At 44.9% G+C, this 13,714-nt stretch overlaps 1 protein-coding gene across 9 annotated transcripts in view; it reads right to left on the bottom strand.

Moving 5' to 3' along the window:
- gig (TSC complex subunit tuberin) overlaps positions 1-13,714 on the bottom strand; it is a 161,109-nt gene that overhangs the window by 106,517 nt on the left and 40,878 nt on the right. For all 9 annotated transcript variants that reach the window (XR_012827283.1, XR_012827284.1, XM_075688130.1 and 6 more), the window contains 4 exons: positions 11,165-11,323; positions 9,221-9,298; positions 3,723-3,955; positions 2,942-3,038 (listed from right to left, as the gene is read on the bottom strand). Coding sequence is in view for 7 of the 9 variants with exons in the window: in XM_075688130.1 (XP_075544245.1) it covers positions 2,942-3,038; positions 3,723-3,955; positions 9,221-9,298; positions 11,165-11,323 (567 nt within the window). In the remaining 2 variants the exon portion in view is untranslated. The remainder of the gene's footprint in view (positions 1-2,941; positions 3,039-3,722; positions 3,956-9,220; positions 9,299-11,164; positions 11,324-13,714) is intronic.

Below are 13,714 nucleotides of genomic sequence, written 5' to 3' on the forward strand. Positions count from 1 at the left end.
CGCGCGCCGACCCATGCTTCTGCGAGACCGCCTCGCGTGGCCGCCTTCGAACGCGCCACAATTCGCGTGACCGTACACGCGAACGACCAGGCGTTGGGATCCAGCATGGGGCGAACATATTCGCTCGCTATCCGGTTGCTCGGTGAGTCGGACTTCTAGATTTGTCGCGCGCCCATCGGCATGTTTTGCGGATAGCAACTCGGCTAGCAGGCATTGATCTATGAAAGGTGCAATAAATGCCCTTGTGACTGTTTGCACTGCTGTGTTGTCGTTCCTTTGTCCCAAGAGCACGGGTGAGAGAGAGACCCCACACCGTCAAGCTACTGCAGCAGGCACAGAAGTGTAGATTTGACGTGCAACCGCTTATATAGCACTGCCTGACCCTACAGTGTTTTAATGCGGCCTTGCGTCTGCAATGCCCTACATCAGTTGTCCACTTGACAAATTTGCATGGCGTTTATTTTTCAGAAATAGCAGAAGCGTGTTGTACCGTACCTTCAGTTTGATCGCAACCGCTGTTTCCTTGCCTTATTACATCATCTTTTCCCTCTCCTGCTCTCTAACCATGTACGGGAACTGTGAGAGTGGCAAGGCTGTTATTCACTCATTTCGTGACTGCGTCGATTCTACCAATTCTCAGCGTTCTCTCCCCCTCCTCTGTACATTTCTATCTACGTTCCCTCTGTACTTGCATGTTAGTAGAAAGTTAAGTACTGCAGTTTCTGCAATGCTTTTGAAGGGAGTAATAGATAATTACAGCTGTCAAGAGGCTAATGTCATGACACTCAGGGACCCCAGAGGGCATCGTGCACATGCCATGCAATGGAAAGGTCCAAAAAAGTTTCTCGTGTCGACTTTCCTCTCTGCTATGCTCCTGCCATGTACATACACGATCTGAACACCCCCCCCCCCCCCCCCTCCCCATGCAGTTGTGCAAGGAAACAGCAACAGCAGCATAAAAGTCGAAGGTAGAGGCAAAGAAAGCTTCGCTTAAAAAAATATACGACAATTATGATACTTCCTAATGCGAAATTTGAGCACAGCTCTATACGTGTTTTCATTTCACAATATATTGAGGCAAAGAATTTGAAAGAGACATGTAGCACAGTTGGTAATTATAGAAAATCTGATCTGCGGGTCAAGTGCGTCGGCTTTTATACATGACTTGTCGAAGGTTCTAGTGTAATCATTGGTGCCGCATGGCTTCCAGAACTACACAATTCGCATCGCGCATACAATCAGCCTACAAAACAATCGCAAACCATGACTATTGAAACAAGCGCAAATGAGACCAAACCAAGCAAACCAAACAAGCCGAAGCGAGAGCTAACATGAGCAGACGATAGTACGAAACGAGCGGTCCAGCTGAGACCAGATAGGAGTACCCATCCAGCGGCAGGGCAGTTGAAACCAGTTGCCTGTGCGCACCTCACTGAAGGGGCCGCTCTCATTGGTCGTGTTTTTCATCTGCCACTCCGCATTTGCTCTTTCGCTGTTGTAGTCGTTTGCTCGGTTACGCCACAAGAATGGGCCATTAAGAAATTTGCTTTAAAAGCAGAACCTGTCTACACAATGGCCCACAGAAGCACGGAAGAAACAGTGGCACAATTCAGGCTTGGATCGGTCCACTGCTCAGCCAACGTAGCCACTGGCTCACACTACATCGCTTTCAGTGGTGCGGCAAAATGGCGTTTAAGGACTGTTCAGTTTTGTCCAAGTATCTCTTCCTACCATGGTAGGAGCAGAGTTATCAGATTTAGCTAAAATGGAGCAGGACATAGCAGGGTTCATCTCTGGGTGCAGTTCAACGCAATTGGCACAGCAGTAACATCCCTGGCATTGTTTCGTTACAGTGCTTGCTGCGACCGCAGTCACCTACCATGAAAAGTCAGTTGCATAATCAGACTTTTTCTACGGTATCCAAAGAAATCAAGGGTTTTCAAGGGGGTTAAAGAATTGCTGTACATTTAAAGCCTCAAAATTTTAATTTTCTATTTCAAGTGTTTTGAAGGGTTTCAGGGACCTGTGCACACTCTGACGCACCATGATGTAAAAAAGCAAGAAAAAAGTCGCAGTTTTTTTTCGAAAGCGAAGCATTGATTGCAATAGCAAATCAGTAGACAACTATACGAAGTAAGGATAGTAGTTTTATCGGCTGTATTAACTTAGAAACATTCGCTTACTAGCTGAATTAACAAGGATGGTGTCAACACTCACAAGCAAACATGAACACATCACACTTGATGAGTGCGGATACTCGCTGTCAAAACACTGGTGCGAGAATGTGTGGCAGCAGCAGCGAGCAAAGTGGCTTCCGTGCGGTCTATCGCTTCAATGCAAGAGTGGCGAGAAAACAGTGCGCACAAAGGTGTGAGCCATCTGCACATCCCTTTTAAGGTACGGCATGCGTGACCGCACACGGCCGTGCAAAGTGGAGACTTGTTGGCACAGTCAAAGCCTGCCCCCCTCCCTTCTGTGCCTCCCCGCTTTTCTCCATATATGGTGCATGAGATTGAGCCGTGATTGTCAGTTCCCGTTGCATCCGATCGCAAAATACGCAGTTGCTGCCAGAGTACAGCACCGCCCACCCCTTCGTCCCTCCAACCCACGGCCTTTCGCACGATGGAAGATGGCGCCTTTGCTCTCCCCTTTCTTCCTTCGCACATGCCAGATTGAATTGTGATCGCCGGCTCACCCTCGCACGCTTTGATTCGCATATACACCATACGGCACGCGGTGACAATTTTATCGCCCGTGGACTTTATATGGACCCTCACAGCGACACCGACGGCAGAAATACGCCTGGAGTGTCCATATAACTGAATAAAAAATATCTGCATCTGTCAGATTCCAGAACGTTACCGACTCTAGCCCTTACCTGCACGCCACAAAAGTGTCAGCATAAAATAACCACCATGCACACCGTGACGAAGGTGCCCACCTCTCGTAAGCAGCACAGCAGTGCATCCAAGGGCTCTCGGAAACAGAGCTGCTGCACACTCGCTGGACTTCCTGAGCTGCAACATGGAAAGCCTTCCCTGCAAAGGCATGCACACCCAGGATTGAGGTGGAAGACTACAGTACTAAGGAAACGGCCGCTGTATTCCCTTCAGTCATAAATTACGAATGAGTGTCAATCAATGCATAAAATATGTGACCGCGTGCGCCTCATGCATTTTCTTGTTTACATGGGATCTAGCGGCCGCAAAATGTATCGTACGATCGCAGTTTCGTGACATACTGAATGATGGTGCCGAAAAATTTTTTTTTCCGAGAACATATGAACCGGTAAAAAATTAGCGTAACTCTATTGGGTCATTTTTTGTGTTTTCAATTGCGAATGTTAGCGCCAGGGAAACGTACGTAACCGGAACATATCAACGAGGTTCTACTGTATAGTCAGAAGCCCAGGTGGCCAAAGAAAGATGCATTGTTCGTCATGATCACGTGTGGCCAAAGAAAACCGTTCAGAAGGCTGGCTACATTCCATAGCCATATGTTAGATGTTCCTTAATGAACACAGACAGAACACCGATGGAATGAGTAATAGAACTTGCTCCAGTGAACATTATCAACTTCAGAACGATTGCAAAAATGGCTTTTTCAACCAGTCAAAGTGGTGATTTTTGGGCAAGTTGGTTATGCATTTCAACCAGCTGTAGCCGGCAATATACTATGTGCGCATGCCCAGTGACTGGGCAGCCGGCGGCCACCATGCTCACCTGAAGCTGCAGGTGAGCTGTCGGCTGAAGGTCACCTGTCCCGTGGCAGGATCACACAGGCCAACCTGATAGAGGGGGCTCGTGCGCAGCGCCACCAACGTCTGGACCAGCTGCAGCCGAAGCGGAGCCAGGTCGGCCGGCGGGCTCCCGTCCAAGCATTGCTGGTGCAGGTGCTGAGACAGCAGTTGCAGTACCGACACTGCCACCGTGGGCTGTCCATCACGCACATGTGCCTGCATCACAGAAAACAGCAGCTTTCTCAACAAAAGAAGTTTCAGTTTCGCCCAAAAGGTGAAGCATCGACTGCAATAGCAAATTAGTAGACAGCTATACAAAGTAAGGATAGTAGTTTTATCGGCCATATAAACTTGGAAACATTCGCTTAATAACTCGATTAACAAGCATGGTGTCAGCGTGCACAAGCAAACATGAACAGATCGGACAGTCGCTGTCAATGCGCTGGTGCGAGCAAGCGCAACAGCAGCAGCAAGCGAAGTGACATTCGTGCCGTATATTGTTTCAACACAAGAGCAGCTAGAGCGCAGTGCACACAAAGGTATCAGCTGTCTGCAGATCCCTTTCAAGATACAGTGCACACGACCATGTGCAGCCGTGCAAAGTACGCACTTCTAGGAGCAGTTGAAGCCGGCCTCCCTCCCTCGCATGCTGCCTCCCTGCTTTCCTCCATATATCGTGCGCGAGATTGAGTCACAGTCGTCAGTTCCCCTTGCACCCGACTGCAAAATGCGCAGTTGCTGCCGGAGCACAACACCGGCCCCTCTCCCTCCCTACCATCCCCCCACGGCCTTTCGCACAGCGGAAGACGGTACATTTGCTCCCCGCTTTCTCCTTCATGCGCACCATATTGAGCCGTGACTGTCGCCTTCCCTCGCATGCTTTCACTTGCACATATAGCATACAATGCACGGAGAGAGTGTTATTCCTCCTGGGCTTTATATGGAACATCACGGCAATGGCACAAATGCACCTGGAGTGTCCATATAATAATGCAATGAAAAAACTTTTTAAACGGCAAATTCCAACTCTTTGCAGCTCTCCAGTCATTTACCAAGATGAGCGCATAACACGAAGTTATTGCCTGTTCCACTTCGCTCAGTCCTTCAGCATGGCTTTCAATTGTAACTCTGGCATTTGCAAATGCTCCAACTTGATCCCACATCAATTACCTCATAAAGTCAGATCAAGCTTTGCTTTCACACAGCCTTAAATTGCTCCATCTTTGACACTTAATTATGCCAATTATGAGTTTCTTGGTATTTGAATATTATATCTTTGTGTATTCGACTCTTATCTTCCTCCAACATCCTATTCACCAATGATGACTACTTAATGTTGGCAAAATGAGCATGTTGTTACCTTATACATGTTACTTGGACAAAGCAGCGTGGAAGGCTACAGCGCTTCCTTAGGATTTAGCTACTTATTGCAGCAAAAGATCTAAGCCTTGTGGCAATCCATAGTATAGCCACAGTGATAGCTGTAGTGCTTAATCAGGTCCTCATTTGTCCTCATCACTTTTGTAGCAAAGTGGTCTCCAGCTGACCTTGTGGTCAGCACGTGTGAACTTTGTAATGCCCCTTCACCTGTCAATTTGTTGCACAAAGTAGTAATTTTTCAAGTGTCTGGTGATATTGATGATGACTGCTACCAAAAGAACTATTATACTGAGCGGGAAAAAGTGCCCATAATAGCTATCACAGGATAAAAATTATATAACCAGAGAATTAATTTAAATTCTGGGGCATTACGTGCCAAAACCACAATATGGTTATGAGGCACACCATAGTGGGGGACTCTGGATCAAATCCCGAGAATGGTCTAGTCAGTTTATATCATCCCGAGATAATAAGGCAGCTCAATGGCATAATTGCTTTCCAAGTATGGTCTTAATACTGACAGGGGTGAACAAATAGTAAATTTTAGGTTTGAATAAAATTTAATGTGAATAGTAATTTGGCCAAATAATTTCAAATCAAATGGTTTGAATAGCAGTACTTTGTATACCACATATTTTTGTGATGGAAAATGGGGCAGTATTTCGCATAATTAGGCTAATAAATATACAAATGTTTTGGCTCGATGTGAATAGTTGTGGTCTTTGCATAAAACCTTGATACAAGAGACAAAAGCTGAAAAATTTGTTAAATAGAGAGGGGAGGGGCAGGGTGCGCTTTACTTGCATCGATGGGAAGTTTATTTTCAGTGCTGTTATGCGGATCTTTTCCCACAAAAAGGCAAGTTCAACATTTCTTTACAATGCCAGCAGTATGGCTAGCCAGCAGTATAGAAAATTGATTTGCACACTTATGCTCAGTATTGTGGTTCTATATACTTGAATTTCTTGATAATGGTACATGTGGGGGAATATCGCATTCGCCCAGATCAATCCATGCATCATCATGATTCCGTGAAGTACAGATGTCGCATGGGACCTTTAGTGCGACAACTGCATGGTGCAGGCAGTTTAGGCTCAGTGCTTTATACCTACGCACGAGCTTAACCCATTCTATCCAGTAAGCACACAGAAAAACTCAATGCACGCTATACAGTAGAACCTCATTCATACTTTTTGGAAAATACTGCGAAAAAAAATGTACCAACCAGGAAAACGTACAAACCGAAGTAACTAGAAAAATTTGACAGACTCAACTCTTGCTGACATCTACGTAATGCAAAGCGTCGCGTGGATCGTTCTGGCACGATATGCAAACGTGCATTAAGCTTGTGGTGCTCCAGTGGCCCAAGACGCATTTTGCTGTTTTCCTATTCCATGGTGTTTTAAGAGGGCAATGGGAAACTGGAATGAAATCGAGCTAGTGGGTGACGCTGGATGCCGCCGAAGTGAAATGGGATGCCCACATTGTGCCACCTGCAGCAGGGAACGGTGGCGCATTTGGTTTATTGCCTACTAAAAGCATGCAGTACGCTACCAATGACACTACACACCAAGCGCTGTAAAACAGATAGGTGAAGATGCTTATCGCAGTAGGTTGGGTGGCGATAGCTGTGAATGCGGCATGCGATGAACCAGGTGGAGATTTGCTGATACTGGAATAAGAAACTGTGTGCATCGTTGTTTTCCCGTGAGACAGGCAGCTATATGCTGTTCATGATCGTGTGTGCCTCGCCACTTTTCTAGTTCACATGGGATTTAGAAGCCAGAAAACATATACAATCACAGTCTGCAGCAGGGAACGGTGGTGCGTTTCAGTTATCACCTATTAAAAGCGTGCGCTACACTTCCAACAGCACCACGCACTGTGAAACAGAGAGGCGAAGGTGCTTATCGCAGTAGGATTGGCGGTGATAGCTGTGAATACAGTGTGCGACGACCCCGGAGAAGATGTGCTCGTACCGGAATGAGAAACAGAGTACGCCGGTGTTTTCATGTGATACAGGCGGCGGAGTATTGCGGTGAAGCTGCCAGAGTGGGCAGCTATATACTGTTCTCGATCGCGCGCGCATTGCACATTTTCTTTTTTACACAGGATCTAGCAGCCGGAAAATGTATCATACGATCGCAGTTTGGCGACATGCTGAATGTTGGTGCCGAAAAATCATGTTTTCAAGGAATGCACAAACCGGTAAAAAATGAGTGTAACTCTATTGGGTCATTTTTTGTGTTCTCGATTGCAAATGTTGGCATCAGGAAAACATACGTGACGGGAACATATTAACGAGTTTCTACTCTAGTTTACCTAACTGCCAGCAATCGACCCCAGACCCGGGCATTACTTCTACGGTCCTCAGTCTATACCATGCGCTTAATCTCAGGGGGCAATCACTGTTAAGCCACTCAATGAGCGGCAAACTGCTGGGAACGGTTTCGTCAAATTTTTGTCATGGTGACACTACCTTGGTCGTTAGCCTTATTACCATGGTTTTGCCAGGTGTTGGCAACCGAAGTTGTGGTTTGGTAGTCGAGAAACGACATGGCTAAGGAAAGGGAGGATACGGGGGACAAGCTGAACTGCACTATTTTCCAGATTTTCCAGTGCATAAGTGATGTAAGAAAAATTTAGCAAGATGCACTACAGAATCAGATAAGTTCGATAATTGAAAAATCGTTTGGCGGCATAGTGGTCAAACGGTACCTTTGTTCTTGGCTTGCAATATTGCAATTCTATCAGAAGCGAATGCCGAATAGCCTAGCATTCGATCGGGTATTCACCCAACCCTAAATACTGAGTTATACATTATAAGTGCAAAAACCAATTTTTTACTTAAATGGTATAGTTAGGTAAAAAAAAATCTGGTGTTTTACCTGCCAAACCCATTATATGCTTATGGAGCACACCATAGTGGGGGACTCTGAATTAATTTTGACGGCCTAGGATTTTTTAATGTGCACCCAGCGCACAGTACAAGGGCATTTTTGTGCTTCCCCACCATCGAAACACAGCTGCCGTGATCAGGATTTCATCTCGTGCCCTCTGGCTTGGCAGCAAAACACCAAAGTCACCATGCCACCACGGCAGGTAGCACAGTTAGTTGCTGAAAGCAGCATCTTTATGTCTGTGGACAAGGTAACTGCCTCCTCATGTTTGTTATCTAAAAACTGCTTTTTGTTGCTGAAACAGAAAGATCGCAGAGATCGCAAAGCTCTGTGTACTGTGTCTCATTCTAACAATGCTTGTGCCACCTTTCACTTTAACAATGAGAGATAGTACTACTATTTCACTGTTACAATACTTTTTTTTTTCGACATTGCTGTAGACAATGTATACCTTTGTTTATTCTAGATGAAACAGGCAAGTAATGCACCCAACTGCATGCATGGTAAAGTTCCACCTAAGCGCAAAATTTGAGTGTACTTGAGCCAGCAATGTAGCCACAAGAGTCATGTGTCATAACATTCAGTGCAAGCAGTGCCGAGCAACCATGCCCCGTTTCACATGGCAATGTTGCAGGCTTGACGCTGTGGGGATGCGCGACTCTCACGCGTCCCCTGATATCGTGTTTTCTCGCACAGCTCCCGTCTCTTGCAATGCGGCTTCGCCGCATGGCCTGGGGCCCGCGTTGTCGGTGTGGTTGAAGCGCAGTGCGAGAGATGGCGCGAGTGTTGCGCTGCTAACGCCGCCTACCGGCGGGGTTACTTGGCCGCGAAAAGGAGAAAGCTCTTCCTCTTTGGTTCGGAACAGAAAGCAGTGCGGACGTCCCGCGCGTGCGCCGATCCATGCTTTTGCGAGACCGTCTCGCGTGGCCTCCTTTGAACGCGCCACCGTTCGCGTGACCGTACGCGCGGACGACCAGGCGTTGGGATCCAGCATGGGTCGAACATATTCGCTCGCTATCCGGTCGTGGTGAGTCGGACTTCCTAGATTTGTCACGCGCCCATCGGCATGTTTTGGGGATAGCAACTCGGCTAGCAGGCATTGATCTAAGAAAGGTGCAATAAATGCCCTTGTGATTGTTTGCACTACTGTGCTGTCGTTCCTTTGTCCCAAGAGCATGGTTGGGAACCCCACAACGCTCACCTGGAAGAGGTGGCAGAGGCCCTCGACAGCTGCCTTGAGTGCCAGCAGCTCTTCAGGCCGCCAACCTCGCATGAGCACCTGCACAGCAATACGTATCAATGGTCACTTCTGGTTAGATTTGTATGGCCATTGCAAACAAACAAGAAAGCTGGGCTAGGTGGTTAATTTATTGTAATGCAGAAATTACCAGCACCAAATTCAGACAAGACAGAGTGTGAAATACATGCAAGATTTAAGACTAATGCTGAACTGAAAACTAATTTCTACTGTGCAGTAATGCTCATAACATGTGTATAAGGCAATAGTTATGCAGTAAATGCACGCTACGATAATACAAGACCACATCTTTTGCAAACGTACACAGCCACGGATTAGTTCATATAGAGCTCCTCTTTCTTACACAAGACTGTAAATGCAAACTAGCCCAAATATCACTTTATAATACAATAAACCTCAAATAGGACCTCCTGTGTCTCTGAATTAATAATAATAATAACAATGATGATGATGACGACAACGACAGTGATGTTGGTTTTACCTTGAAGTATACAAATCATTGTAGCAGATAGGCTCAAGTGAAAGAAGGAGACTTGTCATAACTTATACGGCAGTCAGCAGTAAAAGGCACAAGTACAGTTCCAAGAAAGAAAAGCATGATTATGTCGCCGTATATACAGCATGTTTCAGCAAACACTTTCAAAAATTCTTAAAGGTTGCCTTTGGGAGATAGCACAATTCTAGTTCATAAGGTGGTCTACTCGAAGCGGCGAACTCTACTTGCACAAAAAATTGAAATGCATAATTGACTAACAAAATTTCACTAACTAAACATTTAACTAATTTACTAATTCCAGCTGTGGAGGTCACAAGGAGGATCCACTTGGAACGAATTCTTAGAACGACACCAGTTTCGAGATGTTAATTCCCAAACTTGGCGGAGAAATGCATTGGTGTTCCAGTTACTTTAGTGCTTGAATGCATAAAACTAAGTTTTGTCAAGAAAGTAACTGGAATGCCAATGCATTTCTCTACAAAATTTGGGAATTAACATCTTGAAACTGGTATTATTCTGAGAATTAGTTCCAAGTGGATCCACCTTGCAAACTTCATGGCTAGAATTTGTAAATTGCAATATGGGCCTTAAGGTAATTAGTTAAAAATTTTATTTGTGAATTTTTGTAAATTAGTCGACTATGCATTTCAATTTTTTTTGCAAGTAATGTCCGCCTCTTCGACTAGACCAGCTCATAAATTAGAATTGTGCTATCTACCCAAGGGGGGGCCTCATTTTCATAGAAAAGTTACTTTGGTTTGCCCCCCCCCCCCCAAAAAAGAAATCCTGGATACCTGTACCACAGGCAACCTTTAAAAAATTTTGAAATTGTTCGCTGAAACATCCAGTATAGGTGTAAGTTTAAGATTTCTGAACAGAAAGACATCAAGACACCAAGCGAATCCTAGAGAAGACAGACCCCTCATAAAGCGAATAATTTTTTATGTGTGTCACAAGCCTAATTGGATTGTAAAGACCAGTTGAAGTTCAGTGTCCTGCATGTATCTTGCTGCTTGTCCTGCTGCTATTATGCAATTGCAGAGTGTGAGCCATAGTTGGACATTGGCTGGCGCTGAGGCTTGTGCCTCAACCGTTGCGTCAACTCCGATAACGAATGCCTCAATGAACATATGAAGCGGTCTGTGCCTGTGTACATTGTTATTTTTGCATTACACACCATTTAGGTTGACAGGCCCGCTACAGAGTTCAATCTTGATCATCTGACTCATTAATTTGACCACATCCAGTGCTTGCTCACTCAAGGCAGGTAAACCTGCTAGCGGGTCTTGTAAAATGGTTGAGGTCAGTGCACCCCTACAAGCATGCCTCATTCGGTCATGAGCCAAAGCTATTCACACCAAAGCTGCAAATGTAACAAAACATCCTAAAACCTTTTGGAGCACATCAAGCAGATCAGCTGTGTTCTGGCTCGACAGGTCATCCCGCAGCAGCACATCAGCTAGAAGGCGCACAGCACGGGCCGCAACAGCAGGGTCCTTCTCGAGTGGAGACACGTGTGGCAGCAGCACTTTCTCCACCAGCTCATCTGCCTGCAACGGAGACACCAGCTATGGCATGGCCAAACACTGCACTAAGTGTTAATTGAGCTTGTCAACTCTCCTCTAGCCCACGTTAACCGAATTTGGAGGTAATGAACATAAAGATATAAAAATTTAATTAAATTATGGGGTTTTATGTGCCAAAACCACTTTCTGGTTATGCGGCTCACCATAGCGGGAAACTCCGGAAACTTGGACCAACTGGGATTCTTTAAAGTGCACCTGAATCTAAGTACGCAAGTGTTTTCGCATTGTGCCCCCATTGAAATGCAGCCGCCACAGCCGGGATTCGATCTCCCGACCTTGTGCTCAGCAGCCCAACACCACAGCCAGTAAGCAACCACGGTGGGTAACATACAGATTTGCATTATTTCTGTCAAATCAAACTCTAGCAATGAATGCCTGAAGAACGAACACATGAAGTTATTTGTGTGGAGGGGACAGAATATCAAATCATACATGAAATGCCTTATATATAATGCAAGCATTCACATTCATCTTAGATACACACATTTTAGATCATTTAAAAGAAAGAAATCATGAAAAGTAAATATGAGAATTTTCCTTCCATTGTCATCGGGACATCAAAATACTGAATTTTATTGCTGGTGTCTGATCTTGTTTGAAGAGGATGTAAAAATAGTGCATTTTTTGGCAACAATAAGAAAGAAAGAAATAACAAACTGTTCAAAAATGCACTAATCAATTTGATTGACATGCACATTCCTCTTGCCAAAATAAGGTGTTTTAACTTGACGGCGTGGTTCAACGATCGGCTTCGATGTCTCAACAATAAGAAAGAAATAGCTGTATAAGAACGCTGACAAAACTTGTCTGTCACAATCATGGAAACGCTATGAATTATGTGAAAAAGCATACCAGTCTTTGCTAAAAACTACGAGACGTGCCTTTTTTGGAAATGACCTTTCTTTCCTCCTCAAAACTAACCCGCGACATTTTTGACATGTTCTTAAACCACAACAGCCATCCTGAAATTGCACACACTAAATTTAATTGTGACATTCTCTCTGACCTTGAAGGTGCTCAATTATTAAACAATGCTTTTCATCCGTCTTTACACATGAAGGCTTAATGCTCAGCCCTCTCATTAGTATTTGCACCGACATAGCAATGCCTGAAATAACTATTACCGAAGAAGGAATTTACTGATTATTAAATAATCTTAAACTCTCTTCCGCATCTGACACTCTCGCGCCTAACAACAAGATACTTAAAAATATCTCAGCTAGCCTCTCACCCATTCTGTGTGCCCTTTCTTGCAATCATTATCATCCTGTACCAATCCTTACGACTGGTGGGTGGACAAAGTCGCTCCCATTTTCAAGTCAAGTGATCGCTCTTTGCCACTCAATTATCATCACATCTATTTAACTGGGGCAAGGAAAGCGACCTATGTAGGCTCTGTTCACAAACAGGGACACTCACACACATAATGTGGGAATGCACCTCACTCCCGTTTTCTCATCTTCCGGTCAGCAGCGAGACTGACTGGACCACCTGGCTCAGGTCCGGGCATGTCGACCACCAGCTTGTACTGGTGGACTGGGCGGAGAATGCCAAGCAAGCCCAAGGCCTTACTTTAGCCCAATCCCTGAGCCACTTCCCTCTTCCCCTCCCCTTTTCTATAAAGTTTATCACCACCACCAGCTAACACAATTTGGAGACTATTATAACACATTATTTACACTCAGGTCATCAACTACCTTGAGGAGCATGGCATCATCTGTAAGCAACAGCATGGTTTCCGTAAAGGATACGTATTCATGCAACACTCAGCTCGCCGATTTTGTACATTACTTACACCCTGCACTCGATTTTCGTTTTCAAGTTGATGCTATCTTTTTCAATTATTCAAAAGCTTTCGATCGTGTTCCCCACAGCAAGCGTATACTAAAACTAACGCAGCTTAACATGCACCCTAAAGTCGTCTTGTGGATTAAAGAACTCCTTTTGCACAGAGCAGTTGTTAATTATCAATCCTATGTGAACGTAACATCAGTTGTCCCTCAGATTAGTGTTTACATTCATTGCTTTTTCTAATGTATATTGACCTGCCTAAGTGTGTGTCCACCCATGATAGACTTTTTGCCAATGATGGTATACTATACTGTAACCTATCAAGTAATACTAATCGTGATCTCCTCCAACCTGACCTTGTCAATATTAATATTTGGTATACCACATGGTTAACGATGCTGAATGAATCGAAAACAATGTTAATGTCATTTACTCAACATAATTCCCATAAACCAAGACCTTATATTTTCAATAATGCTGAAATTCAACTTAGCACTACGTACCTTGCACTTCACTTCCAATCCTATCTAACATGGTATTATAATGTTGACGTCACCCTTGTTT

The sequence above is a fragment of the Dermacentor variabilis genome, chromosome 4, assembly GCF_050947875.1.
Source record: "Dermacentor variabilis isolate Ectoservices chromosome 4, ASM5094787v1, whole genome shotgun sequence".
NCBI classification, from domain to species: Eukaryota; Metazoa; Arthropoda; class Arachnida; order Ixodida; family Ixodidae; genus Dermacentor; species Dermacentor variabilis.